General features: G+C 46.5%; 1 protein-coding gene across 5 annotated transcripts in view; it reads right to left on the minus strand.

Annotated features, from left to right (window-relative positions):
* The window catches only part of LOC147631339 (uncharacterized), a 43,816-nt gene that overhangs the window by 13,537 nt on the left and 6,298 nt on the right, over window positions 1-23,981 (minus strand). For all 5 annotated transcript variants that reach the window (XR_015267564.1, XM_086809734.1, XM_086809735.1 and 2 more), the window contains exon 3: window positions 10,879-11,045. Coding sequence is in view for 4 of the 5 variants with exons in the window: in XM_086809734.1 (XP_086665860.1) it covers window positions 10,879-11,045 (167 nt within the window). In the remaining variant the exon portion in view is untranslated. The remainder of the gene's footprint in view (window positions 1-10,878; window positions 11,046-23,981) is intronic.

Consider the following 23,981-nt stretch of genomic DNA (forward strand, 5'->3'; position numbering starts at 1 on the left):
TTAGAACCCAGTACGATGATATTTGTCGTACGCCGTGACCCCATTGTACATCCTCAGTCCAGGATAAGTCAGGCACGAGCTACGTAGGTCATTCCTCAGCCTTAGCGGGTCAATCAGTCAGTCAAGTCCCTTAACCCACTTGGAGAGAATCATTCATGCATGTAGAGTCAGTAGAAGCCTTAGGGTTTGCATCAGAGAGCACTCTGCATCTTGCATAATATGCATTCATATGCCTGTGCATCATTTAGAACATCCCAGAAGCCTTAGGAACTTTACTAGGATTTATCTGGTATTTTTCCCATATTTTATAGTATTTATTTAGCATTTATTGTCATTTATAAATATAAACTTTATTAAATGACTAGCCAACTTGACCAACCTCTAGTTAGTATAAATAGGCTTGCACAGGGCTTAGTTTCTCATTCTGTCTTCAGTGTGCTAAGAGCTTTCCTCCTCAGCCCTAGGAGTTCCCTTGCCTTCAGCACTAGACTAGTCTCATCCAGCCCTTGGAGAGCTTGAGTTAGCTTCAGCCAATCTTGGTTCTCCAACGCATGCATCTTCAGCAGTCCCTCCAGCCATAAGCGCATCAGATCAGCCCCCAAGTCAGCATAAACACCTGCGTCTTTCTGCATGTGAATCAGCCACCTACAATCAGCCTGCGTTTACAGATCTGCAGCACCTCCAGTTCAGCATTTCTGTCCAGAACAGTCCTGTAGCAAGCGTTTCAATCCAGCCTCAGTTCCACGCCAGAAAACAGCCATTCAGTCCTGCGTTTGCAGAGTTCCAGCAGCCCCTTTCATGCATTTTCAGTCCCACAGCAGTTTACATCAGTATTCAGCATCATCCAGTCATATACCAGCCCTCTGGTGAAGGTAACATAGCATTCGTAAGCATTTACAGCATTCTAACATAGCTTAGAACAGTCCACCATCTTCTTTTCTCAGCCGCAGGTGTGCAGCCCTTCCTCATGCCCTTGGGAAGAGTGCATAGGCTCAAGATCAGTTCATCGAGGTGTTTCTACAGCCGTGTACAGTTCAACCAAGCTTCCGATCCTCTGAGATCTTGCGTTTGGCTTATCTACAGTCCACAGTCATTCTCTCTAAAGAAATAAAGCAAATACTATCTCGTTATCGGGATAGGGGGCCCTTCAGTGGGTAATTCGGGACCCAATCTGGTGTACAGTTCTCATATCTCTCTCTCATATCTCTTTAAAGTTTGAAGTATTAAAGTGGATTGCTAAACTCACGAAACTCAGGATACAGAAGACGGTGTGAGCATTTGTGTGACAGGATCTTCCAATACAAAGACTTTCGGTGCATATCACATTGGTATCAGATTCAGATTGTCCACACACCGTATCCTAGCGTGGGGGCATCCTTGGATGGTTAGATTGGGTTCCAACACGACCACCGACTTCAGCATCATGTCTACAGAAGAGAGTACTCATCAGCTAGAAGACGTCTCCCCCGAAGGAGACCATGTTCTTCCACCTACAGCAGACACCATAGCTCTTCTTAGAGCTCAGAACCAGCTGCTCATGGAGCATCTCCAACTCTTGGAGGCAGCAGCAGCACGTCCTTCTACACCTCCAGCAGCAGCCGACTACATCTCCCTCTTCTTTCAGATGGAACAACAAAGGAGAGAGGATGAGGCCCGAAGGAAAAGAGAAACAGCAGAAAGACGGGACTATGAGGAAGCCCATCGCAGGATCGACGAAGACTGGCGTCAGGCTGAACTCGCCGCTCAGGAACACCAACGTGAGCTTGATCGAGAACGTATGTTACTCGAGCACCAACGGAAAAAGGACAAATGCTTGCATACCAATTGTGCAGGAAGGGAGTGGTGGTGTGACTGATGATGAGTTGGATGCTACTTTGGATGATGACGTGATAGATTTCGCAGGTGCGGTTGCTGATCATAAGGTGTGTGTTCCTTGTCATGCCCAAGAGAATGAGTCGGTTGTCAGTAGTGAGAATGCATGTGAGGCTATTGTTGTTGGTCGAGGGAACCAAGATGCTTTGCCTGGGAGTTTAGGGAGCTTAGACTTGGTAGAGATGCCTGTGCAAGATGTGGAGAATCTTGAAGGATCACCAATGGTCTTGAAGCTGGAGAAACTACAAGGAAGTGACAACGATGAGTCTACAGTGCATGAAGTTGCTGTGTTTGATGTTGATGGGCTGAAGGGAAATGGGTTTATGGTGGACACACCACATGTTGATGCTCAGCATATGGATGAGTGGTTTGCCTATAGTCTTGGTCTGGCAGTTTGTCCAGAGGCAGAGTTGGAAGCCAATGATGCAGGTTGCAAATTGGATGATCATGAGGTGGGAGTTGAAGATCAGGTGTTTGTAAAATCAGTATATGATTATGAGTGGGAATCAAATGTGTCAGAAGGGAGTAGAGGTGAAGAATGGTTGTTTCCATCACAAGACCATGTGAGCTGGTATGGAGAAGGAAATGCAGTATATATTGATGAAGCCATATATGAAGAGCCCAGGGGGTTGCTGAAAGTGGAAGACCATAACAGGATATATCAATGGTTATTTGACAGAGGAAAATACTTGAAGGATTCGAAGGTAGATGCACCGAGATTTCTTTTTGATCCTGGTGGATAGTTACTGGACTTTATCTTTTTGCTGCTGAGCATAAATGCTCTAGCAGGCTGGGGGGTTGGCAAAGTATGTCAGGCGTTTTTCTGAGAGATATTTTGGGCTTGTGTGCATATGGATGCATGGCCTGTGTGAGAGTTTTGCTCGGGAACGCCTTGGCAGTTGTACAAAGAGAATGGTTTGGCTGTAGGCTTTGTACAGGCCTGTTCGGAGTGAGGCTGGCTGTAGGTGGTATCGGCTGTTTGATGGCTCTGAATTTGTGTGCGCGTCCCAAGTACAGTGGGCACTGGAAGCTGCATTGAAGAGTATGTGGAGCATGGGAGCATTTAAGGTTGAAGGGGCCAAGGTTGCCTTAAATCCTTGAGCTTTGGTGTGAAATGGAAAGCATTGTGTGGCCATCTTCTAGGCCTTAGGGAAAAGGAAAAAATAAAAAAATGATATAATAACGTGGCCAATTTATAGAACAGCCACATGGCTACTTGATTTGATGCCAGCGCTGCTGCCAGCGGGTGCTTTGGAAAGTTGGCGAAGCATGAGAGTCGGCAGGAAAAAGAGGGTGGCTGCCTCGTGTGATAGGGGGGGCCTGGTCATTGTGAGGGAGCCGCCTAGCAGACGGAGCTCTGGGCGTGTGCAGACGCAAGCAGGCAAGAGAAGCACTGGTGGTGTGTGGCTAGGCGCAGCAGGAAAGCCTCTCTAGAGCGGACAGAGCAAGTACGTGGGAAGGTGGCCGTTTTTTTCTTGGTGTTGAGCTAGCGAAGGCGTGCAGAGGAGCCGCCTTGGGGTGAGCTACTGAAGCTACTGATCGACTGTGGCAAGCTTGACGTCAAAGGCTTGCAGGCTGGCGTCGAAGTAAGGGGACAGACAAAGGGCCGACGAGTCATGCTGGCGATGGATTAGGGAGCCGAGAGAGCCGGAGTTGAAGGTCGAAGGTGGTCAGCAAGCACTGGTGGTGTGTGGCCGTGGTGACAAGCGTAGAAGGGCTGGAAAGATCCTGAGATCTTCGAGGTAATGGTCGTCTGCAGAGCAGAGCTGCAGAGGGGACGGGCGACTTGCTGGGGGACGTCAACTGCAGGCAGGGAATACAAGGGAAACAAGGCGCCAGGAGGTTTAGCGCTGACGGGAGCTGATAGCACGAAGGATACAGAAGTGATGGCTGAAACGTAAAGAAGAGAGAGCTGAGAGGTGGGGGGAGTATCCACAGCAAGAAGGCGTGTATTGGGAAAGGGTTGTTTGGATGTGGCGGAAGCTGGAGCACATCGTAAGAAGTGGAAGGCGTGGAGTGTTGACTGCGCTGAAGAAGGAGGAGGACAGGGAAGCCGCCAAAGAGAGGAGCTGCCACTTTTTAGGTGGTGTGGCAGTCTTTACAACTGGATGCTGCTGAAGAGAAGGATACAGAGCAAAGGTGATTACTGGGGTATACATATATATTTTGTTGGAGTGCTGTTTTACTGTCATGTATCTAGTCCTAGAATTAGGTCTAGATGTTGATGAGTTGTACTTTGAAGATCCCACACTCTTCGAAGTTGTATTTTCCAATAGTTCTTCTGGTTACTGGTCAGTGGTAATTTATATAGACAGAGGAGCGCTACATTTGCCGATGTACAATCTATTATGAGATCCGAGGGAGTATCACTGCCTCTTCCGAGAGGGTTTTGGGCCATTACGCAGGGTCATGGAGTTTGAGGATCAGAGATGCCTGGGATTGTTCCTACTTAAGCTCAGGTGACACAAAGAGACCCTCTTGGCAAACAGGAGACCGAGCCATTATGTACCTAGACAGAGGATCCTGATAGATTTCTCCAACACCAACACTAGTAGCCCAGCCCACACACCTCCTGATACCTCCTCCATTGGGCCATCACGACACCAGCCACGCTCCTAGGTTGTCACCATTGATAGAGCAGTCGTCTTATGTCGTGCTCGTCGGCCACGCCCACCAGGATTCCGACCACGGCATCCTCACCATCGCCAGATCAGAGCCATTATTGCTCGACATCGAAGGCGCCTACCTTGCTTCTACAACCTCTCCATTCTAGACATCCCCATGGCGAAGATATTTGATTTGAGGAGAGGGAAGCACTTCAACTGATCAGCATACATGGATCTACTTGATATACATTTTTCAGTATTTTCTACTCAGTATCATCTAGGAGTCTTACTTACAATTCTTATAACTGTAAGATAGTCAGTTTATTGTACTTTTCAGTTTCATTTGGTTGTTCTCTTTGATGAGACACCAACTTCAGATGTACTCTCGGTTTTGGTCTCATAGACCATCATGGCCTCTTAGAGACGTTAATGTATCATTTCATTTCTCTCTCTCGCCTCAGAGTGGCCACAATCACCTCAGCCGCTCCAGATCCAGGACATGCTCCACCGCCATCAAGCTACCTTTCGACGTGACATAGCTGAGGGAGACCTCTTGGCCATCCTCATTAGCCCCCTGCTTGATATTTTGGAGAGTGGTATAACATCTACTCGGAGCTGATGCTGCTCTCATGTTTCTATGTTCTTAGTATTCCATGATGAGTTTCCATGGACAGTTTTGTATCACCCCAGTGAGATAGCTATGTTTATGTTTTCTTTCTGTTTTATTTTCCATTCCATGATGAGATATGCCATGGACATTATTGTATCACTTCGGTCTTATAGGCCCATTGGGTCTTTAGTAGATGCTTAACATATCTTTCTTCATTTTTCTCTCACGATAGGAGATCAACCGGATCATCCGGTTAGATCTACTCGAGCTACACATACACCAGACATGGGTGTCTCCGTCAGAGATTGGTAAGAAGTGTCAATTCTACAGAGATCGCTTCTTGAGACTCCTCGAGGATGGATTCTTTGAGATCCCGGGATACATACAAATACACATGTCACATGCTATGCATATAACGATCGGCCAGCTCAAGGTATCCTCCCACCGCCTCAAAGTAGAGACTGACAGAGCTGAGGATATCCCACATGAAGAGAGAACATGCACAGTATGCACCACAAGAGCAGTATAGGATGAGGCCCATTATATGTTCAGTTGCCCGGCTTACTACGAGATATGGAGGAGATTCCATTGCCTCTTCCGAGAGGGATTCAGACCACTCACATAAGTGATACAGTTTGAGAATCAAAGGTGCTTGGGCATGTACTTGATGGAGCTTAGACGACACAGGGATGTAGTGTTGAGGCAGCATGCTGAGAGACAGTCCCGGCTACGATAAGTTACCTCACAGAGAGCCATCACAGATTTCTTTGTGGTACATACATCCACATCGGAATCCACTCCCCACAACAGTTCCTCTACAACATCAAAGCCCACCACCCGTACCCACACTCCAACTCCACGCCCCAGAGGAGTTCTTAGTGAGAGAGATCGATCCATTTTATGAGCCAGACGTCCTGGACCCAGAGCATCAGGTCCCTCCACCACACAGAGACAAATTCGTGCGGTTCTCCGCCGACATGACACACTCCCATCACAAAGGCCTGAAATTCACTCCACCATCAGATCAGTTCTCGCCAAGGTGGGTATCGTCATTAGCTGATCATAGCATATCTCACTCTACAAAGGATCATCTGTTGATTACATGTACTGTCAGATGTTTTCATTTTACTTTTTCGTTCAATTTTCCATGGCTTAGTATATCCATGGTACTATTGTATTACTTTTGGTCTCAAGCCCTTGGGGTCTTCCGTAGACGTTAATATAGCTCTCTCTCTCTCTCTCTCTCTCTCTCTCTTCAGGAGCAGACGCCCGACTGGCAGGGAGTCCACACAGAGACAGATTACTAACTTCTTTAGAGGGACTACCCGGGAGGACACAGCCAACAGCCCAGCAGTGGGCACCCCATGGGACTCTAGTTGAGAGAGCTATCCAGTTGGGCAGATCCAGACGCTCGAGGGCTCGCGGATCCTCACATCGGAGACGGTGCCTACACCGGAGGATTCAGAGCATCATTTTGCGAGGCATCGAGCTTGTCCGACCAGGCATCTCACTATGGCAGATATCCAGGCCATCCGGCAAAGACCCATGCTAGAGCTCCTAGGATGATTACCACTCCAGCCATATATTGTTGTCCTTGTATTCAAAAGAAAATCAAACTGAAAACTTGCATAGAAACCCTGTTTTCTTAAAGGATTATCTTACGCCAGAATGCTGGAGGGAGCATTTGTAGATACTTACCTTCAGTTCTTTCTTTTCTTTTCCAGACAGTGTATCAGATGTCACATGGTTGTAACTTTGGTCTCATAGGTCACTTTGGCCTTTTGAAGACGTTAATATAACATTTCATTTCATTTCTCTCTCTCTCTCTCTCTCTACCTATCTACCTTTTATAGAAACAAGGCATTACAAAATCCAAAAGGATCCAAAATATGTAACTCAAATTTTAGGGGACTACTCGAGCAGAGAACCCTTGACTCAAACACAATGGGAACTAGAAGGCCCAATCATAATCTTCCTCTTTGAGAGAAAGATTCTCCCTTCTGCATGCTCCTTTTTCTACTCCTTTACCATTTTCTTGAAGCACTTTTCTTCTGTGTGACCAAGCCTGTTGCAATAACTGGCTTCCCCCCTTTTTTGCCTTTCCATTTGCCTACCATAGCACTGTCTAAATCAAATATCTTTGTACCTTGCACCTTAAGACGACGGTGTTCTTCAATTAACACTGAAAGCATGTTATCAAAGGGTGCCTGGCCACTCTCAAAAATGTCAAGATCTCTAAAAACTTAGAGATTCTCTCTATGCTAGATAGAAGAACAACCTTTTAATCATCTTCTTCAACATTTACTCCAAGGTTGGAGAGTTGTTGTAGTATTGAGCCAAGTTCACTCAAATGCTCACCAAAGTCTCTTCTTCACTCATCTTTAAACCAAATAATTTCTACTTCAAGAAAACCTTGTTATTAACCTTGTTCCCGAATAAACTTTCCAACTTGTCCCATACCTCATTAGCAGTCTTGTTGAAGTCCACATGATGTAAACAAGATCGTCGGAAAATGCAAGCCCAATAAGAGTGATGGCCTTGTAATTACATTCTTGCCAAATTAGAATTTTCTCAGCCCCCTCATTGTTGCTAGGTTTCTTGTCGGTTCCGTTGACCAAGAACCACAAGTTGTCCCTCATCCGATAGAGACGAAGCTTCGTCTACTAGATAGAGAAATTGTTTCCACTAAACCTCTCCATCCCAAAGCTCCCTTTGAGGCTCTCCATTTTACCGAAAGGACCCAAACTTTTGCAAAGAGGGAAAAAAAAAATCACACTAATATTGAGGGGAGAGTTTATTACCACATATTTGTAAAGCTTTCAACTTTAATGGAGGTGGTAATATGGGTGACAGCATCAAAATGAAGCCAAGGTGGAGCTACCGTGGAGAAGTGCGGTAGTAAAAAGCATGGAGCTGTCGTAGAAGAGGTGAGCAAAAAACGCAAGGCTTCATCGTCATGTAGAGGAGAGAAAGAAAGAAAGAAAGAAAGAAAGATTTTATTAACGTCTTCCAAAAGACCGAACTCGGCCTATGAGAGGGTTGTGTACCAACAAATGCTGGCATGGAGGTGTATTTGCAAATAGTAAGCTCGTGGCAATGTCAACATCAGGCGCCAACATCAGCACAACGATAGCATCATTCAAGAGTGGGCAGCATGGCATTGGCATCCGCATCCACATCAGCAGCATCAAAAGTGATAGCATCATCACCAGAAACGGCAGTATCAACAGTCCGACCAGAGACAGAGGGGAGATGTGCTGAAGTGCAAGGTGTTTGACGCCTAGAGGATGAAGATGATGGCGGCTCAAATCAGAGAACACGGACTACGCTGCTCAGAGCTAAGTGAAAAAACGCGGCAGAGGTGCTGCTACTGGAAAACACAGAGCAAGTTGGCACCGTAGAGATCAGAGCAGTGGGTAGGACAAAAAACGCCAACATGTCTACCAAGGAGGAAAACGCAAGAAGAAAGAGGTTACAGGCCGAAGCATGAAAACGCACCATGAAGGATAACCAGATAGACACATGAACTGAATGCTTTCTTCTATCGGTATGTGGAATATGTTGATGTTGAATGATGAGGATGATCTGCTGACTTCCTCTTGCTCCCTAGAAAGGAAACGCTGAGAAGATGCCAAGATATGAGAGACAAATGAGCTGAATGATGCGATGTTGCTTATATATGATTTATCCTGCTGGTCGGCTCTACCTACTGTTGTCGGCCAGTCATCTGGACCTCCACGACTGCATTAAATGCTTTAAACTATTGTCGGTTGCCTAATAATTCCCACGACTAGTGATAATACCTAATCGGCCAGTTCACATGCTGTCGGCTGGTTCCCAGGCCACGACCTGCAAATGCTACATGCCCTAAATGCTTATGATGCCTTATGTACCTGCTGTAGGTGCTGTAACAGCCCCTTACACTGATGCTCATGCTGTGATCTACTGTGAATAACTGCTGAAAACGCCTGGATAATACTTGATACTCATGAATGCTATCTGATTAATGTTTATGGATGCTAAGAATGCCATGTAACTTGTACACCAATAGGGTGTGCACGTGACATTCCCCTCTACTAAACTGTTGCTGGGTGGTACACATGGCAACCTTTCGACTCCCCTGCTAATCCTCCTCCACTGAAACCACTGCCCCCTTCTGACTTCTTCTATCGGGACTGAGGTCGACTGCAGGAGTTGAATCCTTTGAGCCAAAGACTTCTCCACTGCGGGGAACTACATGGCAAATGCTACTAAATCTGCTTGGAAATACCTGAGTCACCACTAACCTATCTATGGAATCCTTTCACACACCATCTCCATTGTTCCTGAACCTCTAAACCTCCTGAGGTGATGTTGGAGCAAACTTCCGTCTTCGTATGTGGAAGAGAACCACCTGCTGCCAGGCGAAGCCCAAAACTCCATTTACTCCTTTGATGATGGATGTCATTCTTCCCCAGAAAACTCATGGGTAAAACATGTATGCCTTGCAGATGCAAGATGCTAGATTGACTGCTAGGATGACTACTATGCTGATGCAAGACAGGTGCAACCCTATATGCTATGCAAGAATGCAAATGGATGGGTTACTGATGCATGCATAAGAGGAAAACCCCAAGGATGGCCTGCATTTAACTGAGCGGAAGCGATTAACATGTTGACTTACTGAATGACCTTTGGAATGAACATGAACTAAGGCTGGTTACCCTGTAACGCTTTGATACCAATGTGACATGCGAGAGATTGATCGTAGTATAACAACCTTAGGCTTAACTAAACTGCACTTAATTATACTTCACAGATAGACAATGGTGTCAATGCAAGGCAGCTATATTAAATGCAATGGTTACAATAAAGATCTATAAATAGATCTATGCCTGTACTAAATGAATATCCTTCTCAGAATGAGAGAGAGATGCTGAATGCTGATGGTGAATGATTGTTCCCTTCTCCACTGCTGAGGTCCACCCTTTGGATGCAGGCTTTCCTCTATGTAGGAGGCAGGAGATGAATTGAATGCTTCTTCTATCTGTATGCAGAATATGCTGATGCTGAATGATGAGGATGATCTGCTGACTTGCTCTTGCTCCCTAGAAAGGAAACACTGAGAAGATGCCAGATATAAGAGATAAATGAACTGAATGATGCGACGTTGCTTATATATGATTTATGCTGCTGGTCGGCTGTACCTACTGCTGTCAGCCAGTCATCTGGACCTCCACGACTTCATTAAATGCTTTAAACTACTGTCGGTTGCCTGATAATTCCCACAACTGGTGATAGCACCTAGTCGGCTGGTTTACATGCTGTCGGCTGGTTCCCAAGACACGACCTGCAAATGCTACATGCCCTAAATGCTTATGATGCCTTATGTACCTGCTGTAGGTGCCGTAACAGCCCCTTACACTGATGCTCATGCTGTGATCTACTGTGAATAACTGCTGAAAATGCCTGGATAATACTTGATGCTCATGAATGCTATCTGATTAATGCTTATGGATGCTAAGAATGCCATGTCACTTGTACACCAATAGGGTGTGCACATGACAGCAAGATGGCACAACACAATGATGAATGAATTATGATTATTTTCCAACATGTACAATGCTTTTATGGGCACCAAGGCCTTATCTTTTGACCCTAAATAAGAGGGTGTTCACACCACCAAGCTACTTGACTAGACTCCAGACTAACTCCGACAATACTCCATTTGCAACATGTGAAGTTGTCTTGATTATGTGAAATCTAAGTACCCCAGTTACATTCATAGCACAACACATTTTGTCAACTTACTTGTTTACCAGCACAACATCTGCAATTGTCAATTGTTGCAAAGCAATGGGCAATGTCAAAACTTTATCAAGTGCTTCCACATCTACTACTGTGGCAATGACATCAAGCTGCACACCCATATCTTGTAGATCTTTTGCAATCTTCACAGGATCTGCTAGCCCTGAAGTCTGCAAAAACAAGGTTATGACAATGATACTTCAGCTAGAAAGGGCTTAAATAAAATTATACATATTCACCATTCGGTTCGTAAAGCATTGTCCTCTTTGTCTAAATATTATTGGTTCAACTCCATGAATTTACACTCAGCTTATAATGTGGAATTTTGGATCGATCCTCACATCCGCATCAGACCTTAAAACCTTATGTCATGCATTCACTTGCAAAAATTTCACAACTAAAAAAGTTCCTAGCATAGAATTTGTAGCCCTTGCTTAAGGAATTGATGATCAAATTTTCAAAAACCAATGTAAAAGCAAGGAATGGGATAAAATCATTTGCAAAAGTTAGTCATCATCAAGAACACCAACAAGAATTAGTCATCATCAAGAACACCAACAAGAATTAGTCATCATTTGCAAAAATTAGTCATCATCAAGAACACCAACAAGAACAAGGTCAGTGAAATTACCAAAGGGGAGACTTTGAAAAAATGCACCATCCTTAATTTTTGAACAAACATAGTTCTAATTAAAGCCACCTTAATTTTTTAACAAACATAGTTCTAATTAAAGCCAAGCTGAAACTTTCTTTCATTGTGTTGAAGATGTGTAAGAAATTACAACTTGTGTGTTGACACAAATAGCAGGACCTTCACAAAACAAAAACTCAACGAGAAGAGATGGAGAATAATGTCAAATTACTAATTGCAAACCGACATTACAACTGATGGTTACTGCCTTCCACCCATGTGCTCCTGCAAGCAATCCAGAAAGACACTGGGACGACAGACTGTATGCATTGTGAATGAACGGCAGCACAGTGAAGGTAGATCTCAAAACTGATGATCTCTATATAATGGAAGCTACCGAACTCTATAAATATTACCTTCCACCCATGTGCTCCTGCAAGCAATCCGACATTGAAGGACTGTATGCAATGTGAATGAGCAGCAACACAGTCAAGGTAGATCTCAAAACTGATAATATATATATAGATACATATATATATACATACATATATATATACATACATATATACATACATACATATATATATACATGTATATATATATATATATACATGTATATATATACATATACATGTATATAACAGACCTCCACGGATTGGTGGCCAGACCACCATGAAGGGAAACCCAGATAAAGGAGGAAATATGTGGCTTCCTATAAGAGTGCCACAATCTCCGCCAAAATGCCCTCTGAATGTCAATCAAAATGCCCTAAGACTCCCAATGGGGTCTAAGAGAGTAGGGACACTCTAAATGTGTCCCAAGATAAGATGTCTGGCATTCCGCACCGTATAACTAATTAAGGCATGCTTTTCAAAGGATTACAAGCATCCTTCCACTCCCACGCACCGGGGTCCCAAGGCAAATGTCTAATAGGGAAGCCACCATACAACCAAAGGGTAACACTCTCTGTGATCATCCCTAGGGGGCGGGGGGTTCAACAAAGACGTGCTTCCCCAACCTACCAACAACTCTGACTGGACGAATCTGGGGGCCCTCAATAAGGTCTTGCATATCACATCCCTCAAGCTGCCATCCATCCTGTACATAAAAAAAGACCGGTACATCATCCTTCCTAGGCGAGGAGATACCCATAACCTGAAGAGGAACGCCTATCCCAGAGAAAACCCCAAACCAAGAATGATGACGACCTTCCAAAAAAGATCCAGTAATCCAGTGGTTGGGAATGGCTGCATCAATCTGTGCAGTCCTCCGGCTAGAACACCTCAAGTGCTGCATGATATCCAATCTCTGCACCTCGGTAAGGCTCTGAAACCTCTTCCAAGCCAGCACTGTGGGGCAAAGAGTCTCCCAGCCAGCCCAGAGAATATGCATAGCTGCCCCAAGAGGCCTACCATGCCCATCTAAGATCAAATCATTCCATAGAATGGGCTGCCGGTTAGCTTCCTCCGCTAAACGTGCGAGGATGTGTACCAAAAAACTCCTCAGGCAGTCCCAGGCCCATAGGAGGGACCTAACAAGGGGGGACGAAGGGGAGCGGTGAACTGCATCTGAAAAAATAAACCGTGAGCTGAGAGTCCAGTCACCTCCGCGAACAGGGACACACTTCGTAATCTGCTGCATGAGAAAGTCCTTCCACGGCTCAGTGCCTAGAAGAAAGCCCCTAACAACAAGCTTACAGAGCAAAGCCTTACATTGCACCTCGGGGTCAATGATATTCAATCCCCCTTCCTGCTTAGGCCTGATAATGGTTTCCCAAGCAACTGTGACATGTGAAGGATTTGACCGTTGTAAACACAACCTTAGTCTAATTAAAATGCACTCAATGATGCTTAAGAAAAGACAGACAGTGTCAATGCAATGCAATGCAGCTATATTAGATGAATGGGTTACAATGAGATCTGAATAGATCTATGATGCTGTCCTAGATGAATATCCTTCTCGGGATGAGAAGAATGGCTGAATGCTGATGCTGAGGACTGTTCCTTGCTCCAATGCTTAGGTCCACCCTTCGACGCCGGCTTCCCTCTATGTACGAGATAGGAATGATGCACTATATGCTGAATATGCTGCCTATATGCTGAATATACTGATATGCTGGATGAACTGCTGTCCCACTGTCTTTCCCTTGTCTCCTGGGAAGGAAACGCTGAAGGGATGGCTATGGGACTGATGCGATGCTGAAAACGCAGATGCTCTCCTGATGCCTGGGAAGGAAACGCTGAGGATATGGAAGCGTTGGCTGAACTGTAATGGACTGAACTAGATGAGATGGCTGAATTGAACTGGATGCGTTGATGGCCTGAAAACGCTGATGTCAGATGCGATGAAGGACTGAATGGTATGCGCCTCTATTTATATGAGTGAACTGGTGCTGGTCGGCCAGCCTTGCTGCAATCGGCTAGCACTGCACCTGGATGCCATAAATGCCATCAAATGCTGTGCTAACAACCCTGACTTGATGCACATTGATGCCTTATATGCTCATGATGACTAAAATGCTGATGTTGGTGATGAAACACCCCCATAGGATGCTCATACTGATATATGCCTGAATGAATATCCTGATTATATGCCTGATGATGCCATGCCACTTGTACACCTGATGGGTGTGCACGTGACATTCCCCTCCGCTAAACTATTGCTGGGTGGTATACCTGGCAACCTTTCGGCTCCTCTGGTGATCCTTCTCCACCGAACCACTGCCCCCTTCTGACTTCTTCTGCCAGGACTAAGGTCGTCTGTAGGAGTGAAATCCTTTGAGCCAAAGACTTTGTCTACTGTGGGAACTGAATGGCGAATGCCGCTAAAACTGCTTGGAAATACCTAAGTCACCCCTGACCTGCCTGTGGAAACCTTTCACCTACCATCTCCGTCGTTCCTCAAGCTCTGAACCTCCTGAGGCGATGTTGGAGCCAACTTCCGTCTTCTGCTGTGGAAGAGAACCCCTTGCTGCTGCCAGTTGAAGCCCAAAACTTATGTACTCCTTTGATGATGGATGTCATTCTTCCCCAGAGAATTCATGGGTAAACATGTATGCCTTGCAGATGCAAGACTAACTGCTAAGATGTCTGCTATGCAACCCATGTGCAACCCTATATGCTGTGCAAGAATGCAGATGGATGGGTTACTAATGCATACCTAAGGGGAAATCCCTAAGGGTGGCCTGCAAGATTTTGAAAAATGGGTTTAACTGTGCGGAAGCGATTAACATGATGTCTGACTGAATGACTGATGGAATGAAAATGATCTAAGGCTGGTTACCCTGTAACGCTCTGATACCAATGTGACATGTGAAGGATTTGACCGTCGTAAACACAACCTTAGTCTAACTAAACTGCACTCAGAAAAGACAGATAGTGTCAATGCAATGCAATGCAGCTATATTAGATGAATGGGTTACAATGAGATCTGAATAGATCTATGATGCTGTCCTAGATGAATATCCTTCTCGGGATGAGAAGAATGGCTGAATGCTGATGCTGAGGACTGTTCCTTGCTCCAATGCTGAGGTCCACCCTTCGATGCCGGCTTCCCTCTATGTAGGAGATAGGTATGATGCACTATATGCTGAATATGCTGCCTATATGCTGAATATACTGATATGCTGAATGAACTACTGTCCCACTGTCTTTCCGTTGTCTCCTGGGAAGGAAACGCTGAAGGAATGGCTTTGGGACTGATGCGATGCTGATGCGATGCTGAAAACGCAGATGCTCTCCTGTTGCCTGGGAAGGAAACGCTGAGGAGATGGAAGCGTTGGCTGAACTGTAATGGACTGAACTAGATGAGATGGCTGAACTGAACTGGATGCGTTGATGGCCTGAAAACGCTGATGTCAGATGCGATGATGGACTGAATGGTATGCGCCTCTATTTATATGAGTGAACTGGTGCTGGTCGGCCAGCCTTGCTGCACTCGGCTAGCCCTGAATGCTCACAACTGCACCTGGATGCCATAAATGCCATCAAATGCTGGTCGGCTGACTTGAAGGCTGTCGGCTGATGTAGATATGCTGTCGGCTGATGCTAACAGCCCTGACTTGATGCACATTAATGCCTTATATGCTCATGATGACTAAAATGCTGATGTTGGTGATGAGACACCCCCATATGATGCTCATACTGATATATGCCTGAATGAATATCCTGATTATATGCCTGATGATGCCATGCCACTTGTACACCTGATGGGTGTGCACGTGCAGCAACGCTGGCCCTGGTGTGTGCATTCACATCAAGCCTTGACCAAAGAAAGTTTCGAATAAGGCGACGAAGCTGGCCAATGCAGCGCTTATGAAAAATCCAACACCGAGCAATAAACCAAGACGTGGCTAGCAAAACTTGGTTAACCACCAAAGCTCTAGAGGCCAAGTCGAGCTTCCTCCTACTCCAGTCATGAAGTTTGCTTTTAATGCTTAAGAGCACTGAAGCAAACTGTTGTGCAGGGGAGATGTCAATGCCCACCTGACAACCAAGGTATCTGGTAGAGCATCCTCTCTCAATCCAAATAAAACCAACATCTGTACCCCAATCTACAAGAGGAGAATCACTGATCCAAAAACCAACTAATTTATGCCAATTGATAGTAGCTCCTGCTGCCAAACAAAAGGCCTCCAAGGCTGTCCGGAAAGCACATAAACAAGCATGTGAAGCCTCAAGGAACAATGCCGTATCATCTGCTAACTCAGAGTCCAAAAACTCTTCCTCCGTGCATAAAGGCAACCTGAGACCCACAACACCAGGGGAAGCCCGAAGAAACCTACTCATAGCCTCAGCTACAATGAGGTACAGTAAAGGGGCGAGGGGACACCCTCCCTCACCGAACGGGAAATCTGAAAACGCTCGCCGCGCCCCCCACAAGCTAAGACAGTGCTATGAGCCTCCCTGTATAGGCAGGACACCCCTCTGATCCAGTTTTGGGAAAACCCCATATGTGCCATAGTGCCCTCCAAAAAATCCCAATCCACTCTGTCATAAGCTTTTTCAAAATCAAGCAAAAGAATGGCAAGAGGCTAATGACTAGACTTTGCCCACTTGACAGCTTCCAAAAAAGAAAAGATGTTATCAAATATACTCCTTCCTTGGAGGAACCCATTCTGTGTATCATGGATAGTCCTTTGGAGAATCGGCTGCAACCTTATACTCAAGGCTTTAGCTAAGATCTTATATGCAGATCCAAGGAGAGTGATGGGCCTCCATTGTTTAATGTCAGTCTTGTCCCTGCTCTTGGGGATAAGGTGAATCAGCCCCTCCGTGAGGTAAGGCGGCATCATACTTGACAGCCACATTTCCTGAAGGGCAACAATGATAGCATCTCCAATATGATCCAAAAAAAGAATAAAGAAGGCGGCAGAAAGACCATCATCCCCTGGGCATGAACCACTGGAAAGAGCATGTAGTGCGTGAAGGAATTCATCCTTCGAGAAAGGGCCATCCAGGGAAGAACACATAGCATCTGTAATGAGCTTGGGCATGCACTCCCAGACTTTCTGCCGTGCCACATCTCTTGGAGGAGAGGGCACCTCTGCAGTCAACAAAGACCGATAAAAATCTGAAGCAAGACCCTCCTGTAACAGCAGGGTGAAGCTGGTCCTTTAGAAGGCGCTTCCTACCACAGGTGGGAAGCCCTCCAAGGCCCTGAACATTCCATGAGATGATTCTAATGGAAGAGAAGAGGGTTTGACCCCCGATCTAAGAAGACTATGGGCAGCCTGAGGACGCCTCTCATATTGCTAGAGGACGGGATATTCCACGGGGCAAAGTCCACTCACATGTCCTTGTCCGGGGCCCTGCCTACATATGTACGAGAAACTTGTGCGCCCTACGGGGCATCAAGGGCAATGGCATCATGCTGAAAATCTTGCAATACATGATCCCCACTACGCTGAGCATCCTGCATATCGCCCCCTCCAAGTAGAGAGGACTAAACAAAATCATCCTGATCTGATATATCATCTCCCTGCAAAGAAGCATGAGCTGATACATCCCTCTGCCCAGAAACATCATCTAAGGTGAAAGATCCGAGGAGGTCTTCCCATCAATCACACCAAGGGGGCGGGCGTGAGAGACAGCTCGCCACACCTGGCGGACTGTAGGAGGACGGGAAGGATCCAAGGGAGGTGGCACATGAGAAGCACGCTTGTGAGGCCTCTTGTGACCCCGAGCCCGAGGGCAATCTTGAGCAAAGTGACCCTATTGGTGACAAACCCGGCACTGATCGGGTTTACCTGCAATCTCCATACGTTGCTTCAAAAGATCACTAGGGCCCGGAAGCAAAACATAGTCCTCAAAAAGCTCACAGTCACGGGCAAGAACCATGACCCTGCGGACAGCATCCGCCGAGGCAATAACCACCTAGGCAGAAGATGTCGGCAAAGCGTGGAGGGGGGGCACTTGAAGAACCAGCCCAAAGGCAGACCCGATGGCCTCTAGCATAGGCCAATATGCGCGAAGAAGACCTGGGAATCTGAGAGTAATCGGGAAACGGTTTCGATCTTCCTCAACAGGGTCAATAGCTGGAGTAGGGAAGAAAAAAAACCTTCCTCGAGCCCAATGGCAAATGGCTGCCCTTCAAAACCTCTGAGCTGCGTCCTCGGAATCAAAATCCACCTGGAAGAAACCTCTTCCAAGCAACCTGACATCTCGAAAGTGTGGAGCGAGGTCGGAAGGCAGAGCCACCAGGACCCAATCCCAAAGACGGGAAGGGTGAGATCCAAAGATTATGGCAATGAGAGTCGTTTTGGAGTCTTTCTCGATTTCGGCGAAAAGGACCGCGAGCTCGTCTTTGGAAAAAACAATGGTTCGCCCGGCCGAGGGAGAATGATTAGCCATGATGCCAATCGAAAAAGAAGGCCAACTTGAACTCGGATGAGGAGCAATCCAAACCAAGGGGAAGAGGCAGGCAAGGAGGCGAAAGAAAGGAAGGGAGGGAGGGAAGAAAAAAGGAAAAAAAAAAGAAAAAAGAGAGAAAAGAGAGAAGGAAAAAGAAAAAAGAAAAAAGAAAAGAAAAGAAACGAAAAAATAATAATAATAATAACGGGAAGCTAGAAACACAGACGAAGGGATGAGTTGTGCAGAGGGATGAGGCAGAGGAATGAAGGGGAGGAAGAGGCAGGGGCGACCAATGGAGGAGGAATGATGGGAGACGGAGGAGATGATCGCTGCGCACAGGGATGAAGGCGGGCAAAGGCAGGGGCGAAAGGACAGAAGGGAGGCGGAGGAGATGATCGCTGCGCAGAGGGATGAAGGCGGGCAAAGGCAGGGGCGAAAGGACAGAAGGGAGGCGGAGGAAAGAATGGGTGATGAAGGCACAAAGGCGGAGAAGGACAGGGGGAGGCGGAGGAAGGAAGGGGCATAGAGGCGACACAGGCACAGGGGCGCAAGCAAGGTTCGGGGAGCTTACACGGTCATTCACCGGTCAATTTTCCGTCTCTTCAGAGAGCACAGTTGCACCAGTAGCTCTCAGCATGAACGGTCAGCATCAACGTTGCATTGTGCCTTTCGTTTGCAGGTTACAGCAGCAGCTCTCTCACACAGGCACAGCACACGACACCCATTAGGTTGTTGCTTGGTGCACCACCCGTTCTCCAAATTCACCTTTTAGGAACGTGCATGTTATATACTCATGGTAGCCAACCCACAAGACTATATAACTATCAACTCCATTATGGATAGTATGGACTAGATACTACGACATTTCCACTAATGTCATCGGTGCCCAATAGTGGGTGTAGAACTATGTATCAAGATATGCTCTCACACACGCACTCCACACACACACACACATATAAGAGCATATATTCACACAAAGCCCTTCGTAATGAGTTTCTGTCAAACCTCCGGAGTTATAATGGAAGCTACTGAACTCTATTAATATTGCATATTCAATGATCAAAAAGCAAAAACAAAGCTTTAGGAGACTTGGTCACACTGTCGCAACTAGGTCTGCTCCAGGACCTTCGTTTTTGCTTTTTGATCATTGAATATACAATATTAGGCCAAAAATGGAGCCAAATGGTGCAAAAAACATATCATTTGGAAAGATTGAATTTTTTGAAGGTTCACATTGACATGCAAATATCACTGCCAAATCTAGGATATTCACAATTTTTGTTTTTTTATTTTTGTTTTTTAACACTAACTGCCACCTCTATATATACCCAGGGTAGGTCATATGCAAGGTCGGCCTATGTCAGCCACCCTACATCATATCCACCTAGACCCAACTGACCACATCACCTGACTAGGGTGATAATAGAATAAACAAAAGACCATAGCTCTTGGTACCATAGAAGCAGGAAATGACAAAAACGGACCCTTTTTTACCTTGAAACGGTGAAATGTGGGAGAGATTGGGCGAAATGCGTTTCAATTTTTGAAAAGTTTCATATGGCACGTTTCAGGCTGGGAGAAACGTTTCAGACAATGCAAAATAGGCCGTTTCGCTTTTTTTTGCTTGAATCCAGCTCAGCTCATGGTCATTGTAAAAAAACGCCTAATAGCCTGACTAGCCTTAATAAGGCTACTAAGTCTTGGTAAAATCCATGCCAACTGCAATAATGACCATCAACCACACTCACATAATTATGCCCACAGCACCCACATCGCATTTGGAAACGGTGAAAGTGCCCACGTCCAGCCCTGATTTGTGCGCACAACTACCTCCACACCTAGAAACGCATTTCCATGTTTGAGAGCCGTTTCTAGCCTGTTGTGCTCCACGCTCAGGCCAGCCTGCTCCACACGTTCCAAAAAAGAGCTTGCTCCATGCTTCATGATTCAAGGCCATTCCCAATACAGAGTTCACTGTACCTAGGTCTTGTAGTGCAAACCCTCTTCATGGGCTGCATCTCTCCACCCTAGACTCTCTCTCTCTCTCTCGTAGATGATAATAATCTCTCTCTCTCTCTCTCTCTCTCTCTCTCTCTCTCTCTCACACACGAGCTTGGTACGAAGATGGCTTTCTATAGAGATCATCTTCTCCAGCTCACGGAGGATGGGTTTGTGATTAGACCCAGCTACACGGATACTCATCTTTCTCATGGGGTACGGTGTGCTATTGGTAAGATGCGCACATCCTCACACCAGCTAGAGATTGAGACTGGCAGATTCAGAGGAGTACCAGCTGAGGCCAGGATTTGTCAGTTGTGCCAGATGGAGCCAGAGATAGTTGCATTACATATGTCACTGTCCAGTATATTATGAGATACGGGGCTGTTTTCACTGCCTGTTCAGAGAGGGTTTCGGACCACTTTCCACAGTCATGAGATACCAGGATCAGAGATGCCTCGGATTATACTTGCTGGAGCTGCGTAGACATAGAGAGGGTCTCTTGAGAGGGAGGGGATTAGAGAGGGAGAGACACCTACAGAGGCAGATTACAGACTTCTTTCGACCAGAGATTGAGCAGTCAGGCCAGCAGGCATTGCAGCTAGCCCCAGAGTATAGCCGCACCAAAGGTACACTGATTGATCGGGCTATAGAGCTGGGGCGGTCCAGGCGCCCCAAGATGAGAGGCCCATCTCGACACCGGCGGAGACTACAACAGAGGATCAGGACCATACTAGCATGGCATGGGAGACGTCCAGTCAGAGTACTCACCGTGGAGGACATTGAGGATATCCGCCATCGACCGATGAGAGACATCTTTGGATAGTGATGTATATGATGCTTACCTTTGTTGCTGGAGTTTTCCTTCCCAGATGTTATCCATTAGGAGCTCCTAGTACCTTACTTTTCCTCATAGTTGTTGTTTCAGTTTCAGTTAGTTGTTTAGTTGTTTTAGCTTTTCTTACACAAACATTGTATCAGATCCACCAATTGTTGTAACCTTTTTGGTCTCATAGGTCATTTTGGCCTTTTGAAGACGTTAATATATCATTTCATTTTCATTTCATTTCTCTCTCGTAGATGATAATAATCCATTTGATGTCCATTGAGACATGATGATGTACACAGGTTGTCTCATAGGCCGTTTTTTGGCCTTTAGAAGACGTTAATAAAATTTGATGATGTACGCAGGTTTTGTTTCATAGGCCGTTTTTTGGCCTTTAGAAGACGTTAATAAAATCTTTCTTTCTTCTCTCTCTCTCTGCCCGTAGCCCTATCATCATGGCATGAGCCTCCACCCGTAGCCCTGCCGTAGTTGCTCTATCCGCCTCCACTCACGCTGCACGCATCCTACCCGCGCTGCCCTAGCTGCGCAATTTCTCTATCCGCCTCCACCCACACTGCGTGCATCCCGCCGGGCCCGGGCCCTGTGCTGACTGCACCACGACCTTGTCAGAATATGCAGCGGAAATGACAACCAAACTTGGGTAGACAAGAGCAAGTAGACTGCAGAAAATAATCAGCACAAGAAACACAGAGAGATAGGTGTGTAAACTCTTCTCTATACACAAGATCCCGAAAAACTGAATGAGAAAGTGGTGGGGGCTGAGGGGCAATATATACATCTCCATGTGAGCAGTCGGCCAGCTACAGATGGTGCCCACGACTGAGAAAATACCCACGACTGCTGAAAAATAGCAGTCGGCCAGCTACAGATGCCTACGCCTGAGCAAAGCAAGTCGGCCAGCACTCCTACAGCCCACGACTGATGTAGATCCAGTCGGCCAGCAATAGGGTGCTCCTGGCATCACCTGGCAGCCCTCCAACCACTAGGAAAAAATGGGAAAAATAGGGAAAAAATACGGGGAGTGTGGAAAAATGATATACGGGCGGGCACACCCACAACAGAGGCCCTAGTGTATACAAATAGACAGGAGATGACTTCTAACACCCCCTCTCAGCTCCTGGCTGTGAAACCAACCCCAGGGAGCTGGAGTGCCGCCTGAGCGTAGCCTGAGGTAGAGACTTCGTGAAGAGGTCCGCAGCATTGTCCTCCGTCGAACAATAAAGTAGCAAGATGTCACCCGCCAAGATCTTCTCACGTACAAAGTGATACTGTATCTCTATATGCTTGGTCCAGGCATGGAAAACCGGGTTCTGAGCAATAGCTATACAACTCTGGTTATCACACTGGATGACTGTGGGCTCCCTCTGTGGAAACCCCATCTCGCCTAGCAGCCTCCGCAGCCATACAACCTCACAAGCAGCACCACAAGCAGCCCGATACTCTGCCTCTGTCGAAGAAAGGGCAATAGTTGGCTGCTTCTTGCTGCTCCAAGAAACTGCTCCTGAGCCGAGGGTAAAAGTGTATCCTGAAGTAGATCTCCTCGTGTCTCGATCTCCTCCCCAATCTGAGTCACTCCAACCTTGGAGCTTGACTCCATTCCCTCCTGTGTAAAAGAGTCCCAGATCCTTCGTACTCTGCAGATACCGCAAGATCCGCAGTCCTGCGTCCCAATGAGTCTTCAATGGCGTTTGCATAAAAGAGCTCAACAGCCCCACGGAGAAGCTCAAGTCCAATCTGGTGTTCAGCAACCAGATCAATGAACCAACCAACTTCCGGTACTGCGAGGCATCAACTGGCTCACAAGGATCTGTAACGGTTAACTTTATGTTCGGGTCCATCGGCGGCGAAGTAATAGGCTTGCAGTTCTCCATCCCAAAGGCCTCAAGCAACTCATGAACATACCGCTGCTGAGAGACGAAAAACCCCCTCTGGGTCTGCCAGATCTCCAATCCCAAGAAGAAGTGGAGTAAGCCTAAGTCGGTCATCTCAAACTCCTTTGACAAGGCAGCCTTCGTCACTCCAATGTGCTCCACATGACCGCCGGTGAGAATGAGATCATCCACATAAAGGATGATAAGAGTGACCATGCCGCGTTCCCGAAAGAGATACAGGTTCGGATCTGCAACCGATCTCTGAAATCCAGTCCGAATAAAGAAGGAATCAATCTTCTGATTCCAAGCCCTCGGAGCCTGCTTAAGACCATACAAGGCCTTACGTAACCTGTAAACCATCCCTTCCGATCCTGGAACAATAAAGCCTGGAGGCTGCTCAACGTACACCTCCTCCTGCAGGTCACCATTAAGGAACGCCGATTTTACACCCATTTGGTACACGGGCCACCTCTGAGAAGAAGCAAGGGCTAGAACGGTCCGAATCGTGGTCATCCGCGCTGTCGGTGCAAAGGTATCCTCGTAGTCGATGCCTGGCCGCTGAGCATAACCCTTAGCCACGAGCCTGGCTTTGTGTTTGTCCACCGACCCATCAGCCGCGTACTTGGTCTTAAAGACCCATTTGACACCAATGACTGACCGCTTCGATGGCCTCGGTACCAACTCCCAAGTGTTGTTCTTCTCGATGGCATCAAGTTCCACCTGCATGGCTTCCCTCCAAGTATCCTGTGAAAGGGCTTCCTTTACGGAAGTGGGCTCTTTATCCCGCATGATACGAGACATCAGAGCATAGTTCACCTGAAGAAGCTCCGCCATGTTGCTTTTATCTCGGACTCGATGTGATCTTCGAGGGCCGTCCTCTGTGGTCCACTCGGAGGGTAGCTCCGTGA

This window comes from Cibotium barometz, chromosome 15 (assembly GCF_041138505.1).
Source record: "Cibotium barometz isolate CiBa-2024 chromosome 15, ASM4113850v1, whole genome shotgun sequence".
Classification (NCBI taxonomy): Eukaryota; Viridiplantae; Streptophyta; class Polypodiopsida; order Cyatheales; family Cibotiaceae; genus Cibotium; species Cibotium barometz.